The 14,526-nt window shown below is 38.1% G+C and overlaps 2 protein-coding genes across 6 annotated transcripts in view; one reads left to right on the top strand and one right to left on the bottom strand.

Moving 5' to 3' along the window:
• Positions 1 to 12,441, bottom strand: part of KLHL15 (kelch like family member 15) — a 127,807-nt gene extending 115,366 nt beyond the window's left edge. For 2 of the 3 annotated variants that reach the window (XM_070750686.1, XM_070750681.1), the window contains exon 1: positions 12,362 to 12,441. The gene's annotated coding sequence lies outside the window, so the exon portion shown is untranslated. Of the gene's footprint in view, positions 1 to 12,200; positions 12,255 to 12,361 lie in introns of those variants that run through there. The other variant, XM_070750682.1, reaches the window with a different exon arrangement.
• Positions 12,384 to 14,526, top strand: part of EIF2S3 (eukaryotic translation initiation factor 2 subunit gamma) — an 87,760-nt gene continuing 85,617 nt past the window's right edge. Inside the window, exon 1 of one of the 3 annotated variants that reach the window (XM_070750690.1) lies at positions 12,384 to 12,728. In XM_070750690.1, the coding sequence (XP_070606791.1) occupies positions 12,660 to 12,728 (69 nt within the window). In that variant the 5' untranslated portion in view covers positions 12,384 to 12,659. The remainder of the gene's footprint in view (positions 12,729 to 14,526) is intronic. The other 2 variants (XM_070750688.1, XM_070750691.1) reach the window with 2 other exon arrangements.

Here is a 14,526-nt window from a genome sequence, read left to right as displayed (position 1 = left end):
TGCGAAGGCACCGCTCCGTCTTCGCGGCACCTTTTTCTTGTCACAGGGTGCGATTTGCGCTCCGTTGCAGCCCGGAGGGTTCAGAGCAGGACAGGGGGTCTCCCGGATCCCTCGGGGCAGATCGCCACTGCCCCGGAAAGTAGGGAAAGCCCCGCAGCTGTGACAATGAAGAACCGTGTCCCAGCGGCTGCTGGGGCGCGGCCATAGCGTCCGTTTCACGAAGTGAGTCAAAAGAAGCCTAAGGAAGTCTACAAACAGGCAGATCAACAGAGAAAAGGAAGATAAAGCACCCCAAGGTAATCTTTTGGTATTCTGTTACTTGTAAGTGAAAAGAGAAAATATCGAAGTTAAAGGCGATCTATAAATAAAGTCTACAACCTGAAGTGATATCCATCTGTAAGGGAGGAAAACAGCCGGATCTACTTGTCTTGGTTAAATTGCTTGTTTTCAAAAAAAAAAAAAAAAAAAAAGAGCGACGATTTTACATTTTGCATTTTATGGTTTATAAATAGATATTATATAGTGTTTTTGCATTTTTAAGACTATTCTTATTTTTATTTTCAATTTTTTACAAATATTTGGACTGACAAATAAATAATTGGATGAATTTTTTGCTTGGACTATCTTAGAAATGAATTGAATAAAATTATTTCTTTATTTATTTATTTGATTTTTATGCCGCCCTTCTCCTTAGACTTGTAAATGATTTACAAATTGCTTTTAATGAATTTTTACCGTGTTGGATTAAATTTTTGAACTCTATTTTTACTTTTGTTTGAATTTGGAATATATTTGTAGTCCATGGAACAAAGAGGAAAAAGAACTGTAAAAACTTTGCAGGCATGTATTAGAGGCCTATTTTCTTTTTGACATCAGAAGAGTAAGGATTTTTTTAAAAGGGAAGGAAGAAGGATTAGACTTATTTTCATTGAATTTTATTTTGGGCTTTATAAGTATTTCATTTGATATTTGCTTTGCAGTTTCTATTTTTGGATTTTCATATTGCAATATAATTGTTTTAAACAATTTTTCCTGCTTGGATTTTTGACATTGTTTTCCTTTTTTCTCTGGAAATCAAACTTTGATCACATCGTTGGAATTAATATTTTGGAAAAGGGGGAAAAAACTGAAATTCAACCCTTCCCCGTTTTTCTTTTATTTTTTTTATTATCATTAAGAAAATATTTTTACATTTTTACATATTTTTATCCTTTTTGATATTTTTATTTTTTCCTTCTTCAATATAATACATTTTTAAATCTTAAATTTCCCTTTACTTTTATAATTTTGTTTTCTTTTTCAATACATATTCTTTTGGATTAAATAACTTTAATATTCTTTCCACTTTTTTCTTCCTTTGTTCTCTCTTTCTCATTAATTAAATTGGAAATATAAAATGTGCCAGAAACTTTGTTTTTCCCCTCCCTATGCCTGGTGCCCCCCACAACCTTAACAAACATAGTATATTACCCACTCAATATCTAAGAGATTGATCTTTCCTTTCTTTTTTTCTCCAGTATTATTAAAACTTTTGCTTATATTGATTTCTTTTTCTTTCTTTTAACTTTCTCTTTTCTTCTCATATTGTTATCAAATTTAAATTGAATTTAAAACATATTTTCCACACTCCTTTCCTCTCTTATTCTACATTTTTTCTATTGGTATTATAATAGCCTATTTTCTCTTTAACTGTTGAAAATAATTGTTCCAATTATATTATAAGAGAGTCTTTTAAGAAATTGGATAATAAGGGTTAAACTCTTGAGATATGAAAGGTTCTTACAGGGCACAAAGTGTGACTTCAGTGACAACAACAACAACTCGAAAACAAAGATCTACTCAAACTCAAACTCCCACACCCAAAGTATCTCCAACATCATCTCCGCTACAACAAAGGACAATAACAACAATGTTAGCCAAGGAAAAAGAAAAAGAGAAAGAAAGCCACCTGCAGAACTAAATCTTTAGTCTATTCAAGACACACTAGCAGGTATTCAAGACTTTATGCAGAAGACACAAACTCAGACAAAAACTCAACTAGAAACAAATAAAGAGGAACTGAAAAAATATTTTGAAGAAATGAAGCAGGAGATGAAAAACGAGATGGGCATGCTGAAAACAGAGATTAAAAAAGAGATTGGTGAACTTAAAACCAAAATTGGTGAAGTTAAATGGAGTATGAGTGAAATGGACGAAAATATGAAAGCAATACAACAAAATTTACAAGAGAACGAAAAAAGAATAAAAGGAACAGAAGAAAAAGTCAAGATATAGGACAGAAGATAGAAGAATATGAAGAACATAATTATGCAGCCTGTAGAACCTTCGACGAAGCAATAACCAATCTTGAACTCCAATCTGCATCACATGGATTGAGATTTCAAAATATCGAAGAAGAAAGAGATGAAGATCTATCAGCAAAAATGGCAGAAATAATAGGTGAAATTTTACAAGCTGATCCAGGAGAACTGATAAGAGAAATAGATGAAGTTTACAGAGCTCAAACAGGATATGTAAGACGGCACAACTTACCAAGAGAACTACACATTAAGTTTGCAAGAAGAATAATTAAAGATGATATCTTAAAACAGGCAAGAAATCAGACCTGGAAATATAAAGGGATATCACGATTTTGAAACAAGTTCCCAAGAGGGTAAGAGAAAGTCGAAGAGAATATTACTTCCTCACAAGTGTTTTAATTAAAAAGAATATTGTTTTTCGATGGTTGGTACCGGAAGGCCTTACCTTAACTTGGCAAGCAATGAAAGTCAAGATAGAGAGTGGACCAAGCAAGAGCCTTTTTCGCACAAAGCGGATTGGACAAGATTGATCAACTTCAGATAGAACTTAAGGGTAAAGAAGAAGAACAGGGGGCCACTGGTAAGGAAAGGGGAGAAACACAAGAAGTTAAAAAGAAACAATCACAGGTCCAACAAGAATTGGTCTTAGATACTAGACTGCGTGAACCGAAAGAAACCAAAAAATACTATAAATAAAGATGTCACACAACTTGAAAAATTTTTCAGTCAATGTTAATGGATTGAATAATCCAAAGAAAAGAAATCAAATATTGACTAAACTCAAGAAACAAAAAGCACAAATAAACATTTTACAAGAAGTTCATATTAAAAAATCAAAGAGAAGCCTTCTTAACAACTCAAAATTGGGGAAATTATATACTAGTTTGGCAAATCAAACGAAAAGAGGAGTAGCAATGTATATTGATGAAATAATTGAATCCAAACAAATATATATTGACAGTGAAGGTAGAATTTTAATGGTACAATTGGATTTAGAAACAAAACCTCTTGTGATTGTTTCAATTTACACACCAAATGACAACCAAAAACAATTCTATAAAGATTTGCATGACAAAATAAATGAATTATCAATAGAAAATATGATAATAATAGGAGATTTCAATGCAATCTCAGATAATCAAATGGATTACACGGGGGGGGGGGGAAGAGAAGAAGAAAAAGGTAATTCTACCCGCGACATTTTGGAAAATGCACACAGAACTGTTATTAAAAGATATATGGCGTGAGTACCACTTTAAAAATAAACAATATACTTTTCATTCTAACCCGCATAAAACTTGGTCCAGGATTGATATGGCCTGGGCTCCAGCACACACAATGGAAAAAATTAGAGATATTGAGATTGAGACTAATACCTGAGCCGACCATAATCCCTTAGTTATATATTGGAAAGGTAAAAGAAAAACAATAACTGGTCGATGAATAGAAATATAGTAAAGGATCCCGAGTATAAAAAATGGATAGAGAAGGAATTAGAGTTTTTTTAAAAAAAATAAACAAAAATAATGATACCACCCCACAAAATCTTTGGGACACAACAAAGACATATATACGCGGGTTAACAATTTCCTTCATGGGGAAAAAACAAAAAACAAAGAGAAGAAAATACAACATCAAGAATTAGAGGAAGAATTGAAAAAATTAGAATTGGAAATGCAAAAAGATGAACATGGTGATAAAGTTAAAAACCAGAGAGAAGTAATAAAACATAAACTAAGGTTGATAGAACAAGAATCAATGGTAGAAAAAATAAAAAGAGCAAAACAGGAATATTTTGAGCATGCAAATAAACCAGGAAGATGGTTGGCATATAAACTTAGGAAAGAGAGGGAAAATAAAATTATTAAAAAATTAATAGATACCAAAGGTGTAATAAAACATAGAACAGAGGGAAAAAAGGAAATAGCATTAGAATTTTATAGGAAATCATATGAGAAAGAAGAAATAAAGGAAGATTTAATTTTTGAGTATTTAAGGACTATAGATTTACCAGTTTTAACTGAAGTTCAAAACAAAGATTAAACAAGCCTATTACAGAAATAGAATTAAGACAATCTATTAAAAACCAGAAAAATAACAAAGCGACGTGCCCAGATGCGATACCAGCAGAATTTTATAAGTTAGATATTGAAATACTTTTTTAAAAATATCTCAGAAATATATAATCAAATAATAGCAGAAGGTAAACTACCCAAAACATGGCCAGAAACTTTAATAACTTTAATACATAAAGTGGGAACGGAGAAGGAAAAAATAGAAAATTATAGACCAATATCATTGTTAAATGTGGATTATAAAATTTTTATATCAATTTTTGCTATCAGGTTTAAAAACATTATAAATGGCATGATACATGGAGATCAAAATGGATTTTTACCAGGAAGACAAATAAAAAATAATTTAAGAACAATAGTAAATACATTAGAATATTATGAGCAACACCCAGACAAACAAATGTCACTTATATTCTTAGACGCTAAGAAAGCGTTCGACAATGTAGATTGGAATTTTATGAAAATACAATTGAATAAGATGGAGGTAGGAACCAAATTCTTTAATATAATAGATGCTATATATTCTGAACAATCAGCTACAATCGTAACAAATAGTGAGCAAACAGAAAAATTAGCAATGCAAAGAGGAGTGAGACAAGGTTGTCCAAATAAGAGCAGAAAGGGAAATAAAAGGATTGAAGATTAAAAAAGAAATTTATAAAGTGCAAGCTTTTGCCGATGACGTAGTTTTTATTATAGAAGATGCTACAACATCAATTTCAAGGTTAATAAATTTAATAGAAGTATACGGGAACGTTGCAGGTTTGAAAATAAATAAAGAAAAGACACAGATACTAGCAAAAAATATGACAGAGACGCAGAGAAAATATTTAGAAAATTTAACAAATATGAAAGTCACAAAAAAGGTGAAATACTTAGGTATATGGATGACCTCCAAAGCCATATCTTTAAAAAACAACAACTACTTAAAACTGTTAGGACAGATTAAAAGGGATTTGGAAATTTGGAATAATTTGCAATTATCACTAGTTGAAAGAATTTCTACAATTAAAATGAATATCCTTCCTAAAATTTTATTTCTTTTTCAAGTTATCCCTATGAATCCCAGACCAAATTTTTTTGCAGAGTTAAATAGTACAGTGGAACCCCGACATAAGAGCTGCTCTACTTAAGAGCAACTCGAGATAAGAGCTGGGAGGGGAGAGATATTTTTGTTCTACTTACAAGCCCAAATTCGAGATACAAGCGCCAAGGAGCTGTCTCCTGAAGCCAAACGCTAACTTCCGCGTTCGGCTTCAGGAGACAGCTGCGAAGCGGCGCGCGTGTTTTAAAAGGTTGCAGCCGGCCTGGGGGGCTCGGGGGGGTGCTTGCAGCTTTCTTTCTTGCTCTTTTTCTTTCTCTCTTTTACCTTCCCTTCCTCTATTTCTTATTTTCTTTCTCCTTCCCACCTTCTTCCCTCCCTCCCTCCCTTCACTCATTCCTCTCTTACTCTCCCCTTTCATAAGTTTCCTTGCTTCCTTCCTGTTCCTGTCCCTTCCCCCTTTCTTTCTTTCTTTCTTTCTTTCTTTCTTGCTCTTTTTCTTTCTCTCTTTTACCTTCCCTTCCTCTATTTCTTCTTTTCTTTCTCCTTCCCACCTTCTTCCCTCCCTCCCTTCACTCATTCCTCTCTTACTCTCCCCTTTCATAAGTTTCCTTGCTTCCTTCCTCTGTTCCTGTCCCTTCCCCCTTTCTTTCTTTCTTTCTTTCTTTCTTTCTTTCTTTCTTTCTTGCTCTTTTTCTTTCTCTCTTTTACCTTCCATTCCTCTATTTCTTCTTTTCTTTCTCCTTCCCACCTTCTTCCCTCCCTCCCTTCACTCATTCCTCTCTTACTCTCCCCTTTCATAAGTTTCCTTGCTTCCTTCCTCTGTTCCTGTCCCTTCCCTCTTTCCTTCCTTCCTTCCCACCCTCCGTCCATTCATTCACCCATTCCTCTCTTGATCGCTTAAAGCCGGTCCCTGGTGCAAAAAGGGTTGGGGACCTCTGTCCTACAGGATTGGGTGGCAGAGAAGTTGAACATATGTAAATTTAAAAGTTTAAGAAAGTTTACAAGTTAAGTGAAAGAAACTTCATTATTCATTTATATGTACATGTACATTTCTTCATTAAAAACATGTCTTTCTGCATAATTTAGACTAACTTTGTGAGTTTTTTGAGGGCTGGAACCAATTAAAATTATTTACATTAATTCCTATGGGGAAAAGTCATTCGAGATAAGAGCTGCTCGACTTAAGAGCCCAGGTCCGGAACGAATTAAACTCGTATCTCGAGGTACCACTGTATAACAAAAAAATTTATATGGCAAGGCAAGAAACGAAGAATAAAACAAAATTCATTAGAAGACCGTAAAGAAAGAGGAGGCCTAGGCCTCCCAAATTGGAAATTATATTACCAAGCTACTGCCCTAACATGGATTAAAGAATGGTTAACTTTGGAAAACCAAAGATTACTTAATCTCGAAGGCCATGATTTAATGCTAGGCTGGCATGGAAAGTTGAAAACCCATTCATATTTTAAAAGTAATATTATTAGAAAAGCATTGATTGACGTTTGAAATGAAATAAAGAAAAATAATTTCTTAGTAATGCCAGAATGGATCTCACCAATTGAGGCCATTTTGCACCCGAATTTTTTAAAAGATGGAAAGATATGGAAATATAGGGATTTATTGGATAATCAATTAAAATTAAGAATGAAACAAGAACTACAAGAGTTAGGTATTGATTTGGATTGGTGGCAGTATGCGCAGATTAGTTCTAGATATTAAAATTATATCAGATATGGCGGGGGCCACAGAGTTAGCCGTTCCAGGGGAACGAGGGACCGTTGCTTAATAACGGTCCCCTGTTCTGGCTCTGTGAGCCCAATCTTGGGTACTGGTGATGAGTGTAACTCTGGCCCTGGGCTCAGGTTGCTGCTGTTGAATGCCAGGTCGGTGGTTAATAAAGCTCTCCTCATCCGGGATCTGATCCTGGATGAGGAGGCCGACCTGGCATGTATTACTGAAACCTGGCTGGGCCCGGAGGGAGGTGTTCCTCTCTCTGAAATTTGCCCAGCCGGGTTTCAGATATGGCATCAACCGCGACCCCAGGGGAGGGGGGGAGGAGTGGCTATTGTAGCCAGGGAGAGCCTTTGCCTGCGTAGACTCATTGCTCCGGAAATAGCGGGTTGCGAGTCTCTCTTGATGAAGTTGGACTTAGGAGTTCAGGTGGGCTTATTTCTCACGTACCTGCCTCCCAGCTGCGTGTCAAAAGCCCTGCCTGTGCTACTCGAGGAGGTAGCCGGGTTGGCGGTAGAGTTCCCCAGACTTATTGTCTTGGGGGACTTCAATCTGCCGTCACTCGGCGAAACCTCTGGGTTGGCACAGGAGTTCATGGCCACCATGACAGCCGTGGACCTGACTCAAGTAGTTCAGGGTCCGACTCACGAGGGAGGGCACGCACCTGACATGGTATTCCTTTCCAAGCAATTGAGTAATGGTCTGAGACTAAGGGGCTTAGAAGTGTTGCCTTTGTCATGGTCAGACCATTTTCTACTACGGCTTGACTTCCTGGCTCCAATCCTCCCCCACAGGGAGGCGGAACCAATGAAGATGTTCCGCCCCAGGCGCCTGATGGACCCAGAGGGCTTTCAGACGGCGCTTGGGGTTATTCCAGAGGCACTCGTCCACAGTTCGGCGGAGTCTCTCGCGGAGGCCTGGAACACGGCTGCAGCGGGGGCTCTTGACCGGATTGCGCCTTTGCGACCTCTCCGAGGCGTTAGACCCCGTAGAGCCCCATGGTTCAACGAGGAGCTCCGGGAGTTGAAACGCCAAAAGAGACGTCTAGAGAAGCGATGGAGGAAGAGTAGGTCTGAATCCGATCGAACACTTGTAAGAGCTTTTATTAAGACTTACAAAGTGGCGCTCAAGGCGGCAAGATGCGCGTACCATGCCGCCTTGATTGCATCAGCGGAATCCCGCCCGGCCGCTCTGTTTAGGGTGACCCGCTCCCTTCTCAACCAGGGGGGAGTTGGGGAGCCCTTACAGAGTAGTGCCGAGGATTTTAACACGTTTTTCGCTGATAAAGTCGCTCGGATCCGGGCCGATCTCGACTCCAATTGTATAACAGAGTCGACTGACAATGAGTCAGTCGAGGTGACTGGGGCACGTACTTGTCCACCTGTCTGGGAAGAGTTTGATCTGGTGACACCTGATGAAGTGGACAAGGCCATCGGAGCTGTGAGTTCCGCCACCTGTTTACTGGATCCGTGTCCCTCCTGGTTGGTTTCGGCCAGCAGGGAGGTGACACGGAGCTGGGCCCAGGAGATTACCAACGCTTCCTTGGGGAGGGGAGTTTTTCCATCACTCTATAAAGAAGCGCTTGTGCGCCCCCTCCTCAAGAAGCCCTCCCTGGACCCAGCCGTACTTAACAACTATCGTCCAGTCTCCAACCTTCCCTTTATGGGGAAGGTTGTCGAGAAGGTGGTGGCACTCCAGCTCCAGCGGTCCTTGGAAGAAGCCGATTATCTAGGTCCCCAGCAGTCTGGTTTCAGGGCCGGTTACAGCACGGAAACCGCTTTGGTCGCGTTGATGGATGATCTCTGGCGGGCCCGGGACAGGGGTTTATCCTCTGTCCTGGTGCTCCTTGACCTCTCAGCGGCTTTCGATACCATCGACCATGGTATCCTTCTGCACCGGCTGGAGGGGTTGGGAGTGGGAGGCACTGTCCTTCAGTGGTTCTCCTCCTACCTCTCTGGCCGGTCGCAGTCGGTGTTAGTGGGGGGCCAGAGGTCGACTCCTAGGTTTCTCCCTTGTGGGGTGCCTCAGGGGTCGGTCCTCTCCCCCCTGCTATTCAACATCTACATGAAACCGCTGGGCGAGATCATCCAAGGACATGGGGTGAGGTATCATCAATATGCGGATGATACCCAGCTTTACATCTCCACCCCATGCCCAGTCAATGAAGCGGTGGAAGTGATGTGCCGGTGCCTGGAGGCTGTTGGGGCCTGGATGGGTGTCAACAGACTCAAGCTCAACCCGGATAAGACGGAGTGGCTGTGGGTTCTGCCTCCCAAGGACAATCCCATCTGTCCGTCCATCACCCTGGGGGGGGAATTATTGACCCCCTCAGAGAGGGTCCGCAACTTGGGCGTCCTCCTCGATCCACAGCTCGCATTAGAACAACATCTTTCAGCTGTGGCGAGGGGGGCGTTTGCCCAGGTTCGCCTGGTGCACCAGTTGCGGCCCTATCTGGACCGGGACTCATTGCTCACAGTCACTCATGCCCTCATCACCTCGAGGTTCGACTACTGTAATGCTCTCTACATGGGGCTACCTTTGAAAAGTGTTCGGAAACTTCAGATCGTGCAAAATGCAGCTGCGAGAGCAGTCATGGGCCTACCTAGGTATGCCCATGTTTCACCATCACTCCGCAGTCTGCATTGGTTGCCGATCAATTTCCGGTCACAATTCAAAGTGTTGGTTATGACCTTTAAAGCCCTTCATGGCATCGGACCAGAATATCTCCGAGACCGCCTCCTGCCGCACGAATCCCAGCGACCGATTAGGTCCCACAGAGTGGGCCTTCTCCGGGTCCCGTCAACTAAACAATGTCGGTTGGCGGGCCCCAGGGGAAGAGCCTTCTCTGTGGCGGCACCGACTCTCTGGAACCAACTCCCCCCGGAGATTAGAACTGCCCCTACTCTTCCTGCCTTCCGTAAACTCCTTAAAACCCACCTTTGCCGTCAGGCATGGGGGAACTGAAACATCTCCCCCTGGGCACGTTTAATTTATGCATGGTATGTCTGTGTGTGTGACTGTTAGCATATGGGGTCTTTTAAATATTTAAATATTTTAAATTTGTCTGATTGCTTATGATTTGTTTTTTACATGTTGTGAGCCGCCCCGAGTCTTCGGAGAGGGGCGGCATACAAATCTAAGTAATAAATAAATAATAATAAATAAAACTTATATTTTCTGAAAAGAAAATAACATATTAGGCAAATTGTTAACTCAAAATCAAGAAAAACTAATTGGAAACGTATATAAATATTTAATAAATTATAGAACGATAGGTTGGATACTGAAAGACAATATGATCAGTTGGTGCAAAAATTTTGGAAAAGAGATAAATTTGGAAACATGGGAAAAGGTATGGGTATATAATTGGAAAATAACAAAATCAATTTCTTTTAAAGAAAATCAAATTAAGATGTTTTATAGATGGCATCTCCCACCATATAGGATTTCTAAAATGTTTCCCAATGTTTCTCCCACCTGTTGGAAATGTAAAAAAGAAATCGGTACATATTTTCATACATGGTGGACTTGCCTTGAAGCCAAGAATTATTGGAATAAAGTAGAGAAATGGTTAAAGGAAATAACGAACGAGAAGATTAGAAAGACTCCAGAATTCTTCCTACTAGGTATCTCAGATATGAAATATAAAAAAGAAATATATTATTTAATAATTCACATTTTAGTTGCGGCAAGGATAATATTTGCGCAGAAATGGAAAGAAAAGGAAATACCAAAAGATGAAGAAGTATTTTTAAAAAATCATGGACTGTGCAGAATTAGACATGATGACAAGACGCTTGAACAATCAAGCGGAAACAGAATTTTACAAAATATGGGACAAAGTGTATAAATGGTGGAATCTTAAAAAATAATTTCAAAATTATATAAGAATAAATTTATAATCATTTGAATTTATTAAATTGAATATATATATGGTAGAGTATTAAGAAATTAAAAGGATAAGGGTTTTTTTTTAGACTGAATAAGTGATTTTAATTATTTTATAATATTGTTATAATAGATATAAAGTAATAGATTAAAAATAGTATAATGATAGAGTATTTTTGTAATATTACTAATTTTAAATACTTTTTAAATTATCTGTTTAATTAATTGACCTTAACTAGTTTAATTATATTATCAAAATAATATTTTATAGATAGAACTCATTTGAGTTATATGAATTATAATATAAAGATGGAAATACAGAGGAAAATTTAATAAGAACGTAGAATATTAAAAATTGTATTTCTGTATTGGTCTGACTATAGTTAGATTTTTCTTTTCTGTACTAGTTAGACTTCTATGACAAGCGGAGCAATGGTAGCTCCTTTAAATGTTAAATGTTGTCTGTCTTGTTTGTTTAAAGAAAAACAATAAAAATATTACAAAAGAAAAGAAAAGGGAAATAAATTAGATTATGGTAGGTCAATTGCTGGAAGGAAATATATATTAATTATACAGATCTTGTATCAATCCAACAATATCAATAATTAATATTATATATATATAATCTAGGTATATCTACTATTATTCTATTATATTATTATAATATTATATATATGGATAAAGGGAAAGATATGTTTAATAGCTCCGATGCTGGAATGAACTCAGGGTTTTTGAATTGCTTGTGTTAACCATAAAATGGATTGTGATTAGATGTATTCGGGGAAGGATAAGAGGGAGGAAGAGGAAGTAGAAAGGAGGGAAGTAGAAAGGAGGTAGAGAGGAAGATAGAGGCAAGAGAGGGAGATAGAGGGAGGGTAGTAGTATGAAATATACTGTAGAACGAAAGCAAGGAAGATATAAAAGTTTAAAAGGAGCAAATTAAGGGTTTATGTTTATGGCATTTTGGATAGATATGTATAATTAAGTGTTTTGATATATGTATGGATGTTTATATAAGGTTGGTGAAAAAATAAAAAAAACATGATCTAAAAATGAAGTTATGTTTTATAAAGTATGATTAAGCTAACATAAGTTTAGAATAATGATGATTGACCGCACACCAAGTTAGAAGCTCGGTCCAAATTAGCCATAGGCACGCACCTGTGAACTCTGAACAAAGGTATGGTAGCGCAATTTCTGCAACTTGTAGTGTCTCTTTACATATACATTTAGCACCACTGAGGCAGAATGGTAAATTGGGAAAAATTACAGTAGAGCTCTAACGAGACATCTCTAAGCAATACTTCCGGTTTGGAACTTACGGCCATCAGCACCACCCATTCCACAGCCGACTGAAGAAAACGCGCTTTGCTTTCTTACGCCTTTTCTTACACGCCGATTGCATCAGCCAGGCCCGGGGTCCTTCTTGAGCAGTCCACCATATTGCCTGACTCAATCGCGAATTCTTTCCAAGCTTCTCCCTAGATAAAGCAAAGCGGCATGTAACTCTGTTCCTAGATATTTTGCAGCATCGTCCCCTGAAATTGCCCCTGAAATTACTGGGTTTTGTAGGGAAAGGTCAGGCAGACTCGGCGGACTTCTAACTTTCTTTCAGGCAAGATGGCGGGGACCGAAGCGGGAGTGACACTGGGGCAGCCTCATCTTTCTCGGCAAGACCTGACTACTTTGGTAAGAAGGGAATTCGGATTGGTGAAGGCAGGTCATCTCAGGGGTGCAGTATTCCAACGGTTTCCGTAGGCTATTTTTACCCTATTTTCGAGTGCCTTCGGTACTCGAAGATTGGGTGACGGTCGGGAGTTCAAGAAAATCTGCCTCGCCTTGCTTGTCTTTTTGTTCCTATCAAAAGGTAGTTAGAATTGGAAGGAAATGCTTTGTGACGATGGGAAATAAATCTCCCAAATGTTCTCACGCTTTTTCTTCCGTATGTACAACGTTACTTCATTTAGTACGAAAGTACAAAGACATAATGCCAGGCAGAGTGACATCTACCCTTACAAGCTGGTTCCAGCGAAAGAAACGTGATCTCTATCGGCAACTAAATTCCGACGTTATTTGGTTTTGTTCAGAATATTTCCCCCTCTCTCTGCTTCATTCTGTAGCACAATCAATACAGAGTAGAACACAGAGAAGTAAAGTTCCCATTGTCTATTGTACAAGTACTATGTTATGCTTTAGTTACTTTCGGTCACGTTTGCATAAAAAGTCACACAGAACTATAAAGTTAGTACATTCCCAATCCACGCCTGGCCTTTAATATACCGGTAATAAGTGCGATCTTCATTTTGGAAATATGTGTTTACTTTGTAATTGACAATAAATTGGGTAAAAGTGTGTGTTTCTTTCAGTAATGATGCATTATCTATTCCAACAAGCACATTTAAATTGTTGTGTACTAAAATATATTCAAAAATATGTAATATTCCTCCTGGTATTATAATGAAATTGAATAAAATTTGCAAAAATAATCTGTTGAAATGATATAAAACTCATTCAGTAATATTTTATTTTGATTTATTGAATTTATATGCAGCCCATCTCACTGTTAGCAACTCTGGGCTGCCTACAAATTTAATAAATTAGTATTTTTATAATATGGACAGCCATCAAGTTAAGACTGTTCACTTTTGAAGCTACAATGGTGCGGAAAAAAGGTTCTATGACCAGTTGTCAAAGTCTGATAATACTGTACTTTCTGATAAATTGTTTGGGGTAATGAAATAACAGCTTTGGACAGCATTGTTAAAACTAAACAAAACCAAAACACAAATCATTGTGATAGGTTTTCACACTGTAACTAATCACATTTTATTTGTAGATCATTAAACAAGTTGATTGGTTTTACATAAATTGAATCTTGAACCAGATGCTTTAAGCTACAAACATTAGGCTTATATGCTAAATGAAACACATTATAGTTTCAGTTAGATTTTTATTATTTTAGGAAAGGAAATAATGCAGTGTTATTCGTTTTTCTATCCTATTTTGTATGTTATACATTTCAGGAAGAGGAAGTGTTCATATTCACTTATTTTGATGGTAGGGAAATATTTTCGCATTTGGAAAGTATTCTATTTACTTGGATTAAAATGTTGAAATACCCCCCTCAAAAAAAAGGAAAAAAAGAAACACATTATCATAAAGCATGGTGTAAAGAATGGCTCTTAATCTGCAATACTAAAGCATTGTTTAAGGCAGGGATTGGCAAACTTAAACACTCAAAGAGCCATTTCGACCCGTTTCCCACAGAAGAAAAAAAAACACAGGGAACCACAAAACCTGGGTAGGCTTGGCCAATTCGATATCACTCACTCCCAACCAGTCACATGACCCCTTAGCCATGCCTATCCAGCCACTCATTAAGACAGAGAACTGGGAACCACAAAACTCTTCTCTCTCTCTCTCTCTTCCCTTCTTTCTATCTATGTCTCTCACCCTCCCTCTGTTCCTGCATATCTCCCTCTCTCCC

The sequence above is a fragment of the Erythrolamprus reginae genome, chromosome 4, assembly GCF_031021105.1.
Source record: "Erythrolamprus reginae isolate rEryReg1 chromosome 4, rEryReg1.hap1, whole genome shotgun sequence".
NCBI classification, from domain to species: domain Eukaryota; kingdom Metazoa; phylum Chordata; class Lepidosauria; order Squamata; family Dipsadidae; genus Erythrolamprus; species Erythrolamprus reginae.
The sequence above is the reverse complement of the archived record's forward strand: the minus strand, read 5'-3'. Positions and strand labels throughout refer to the sequence as shown.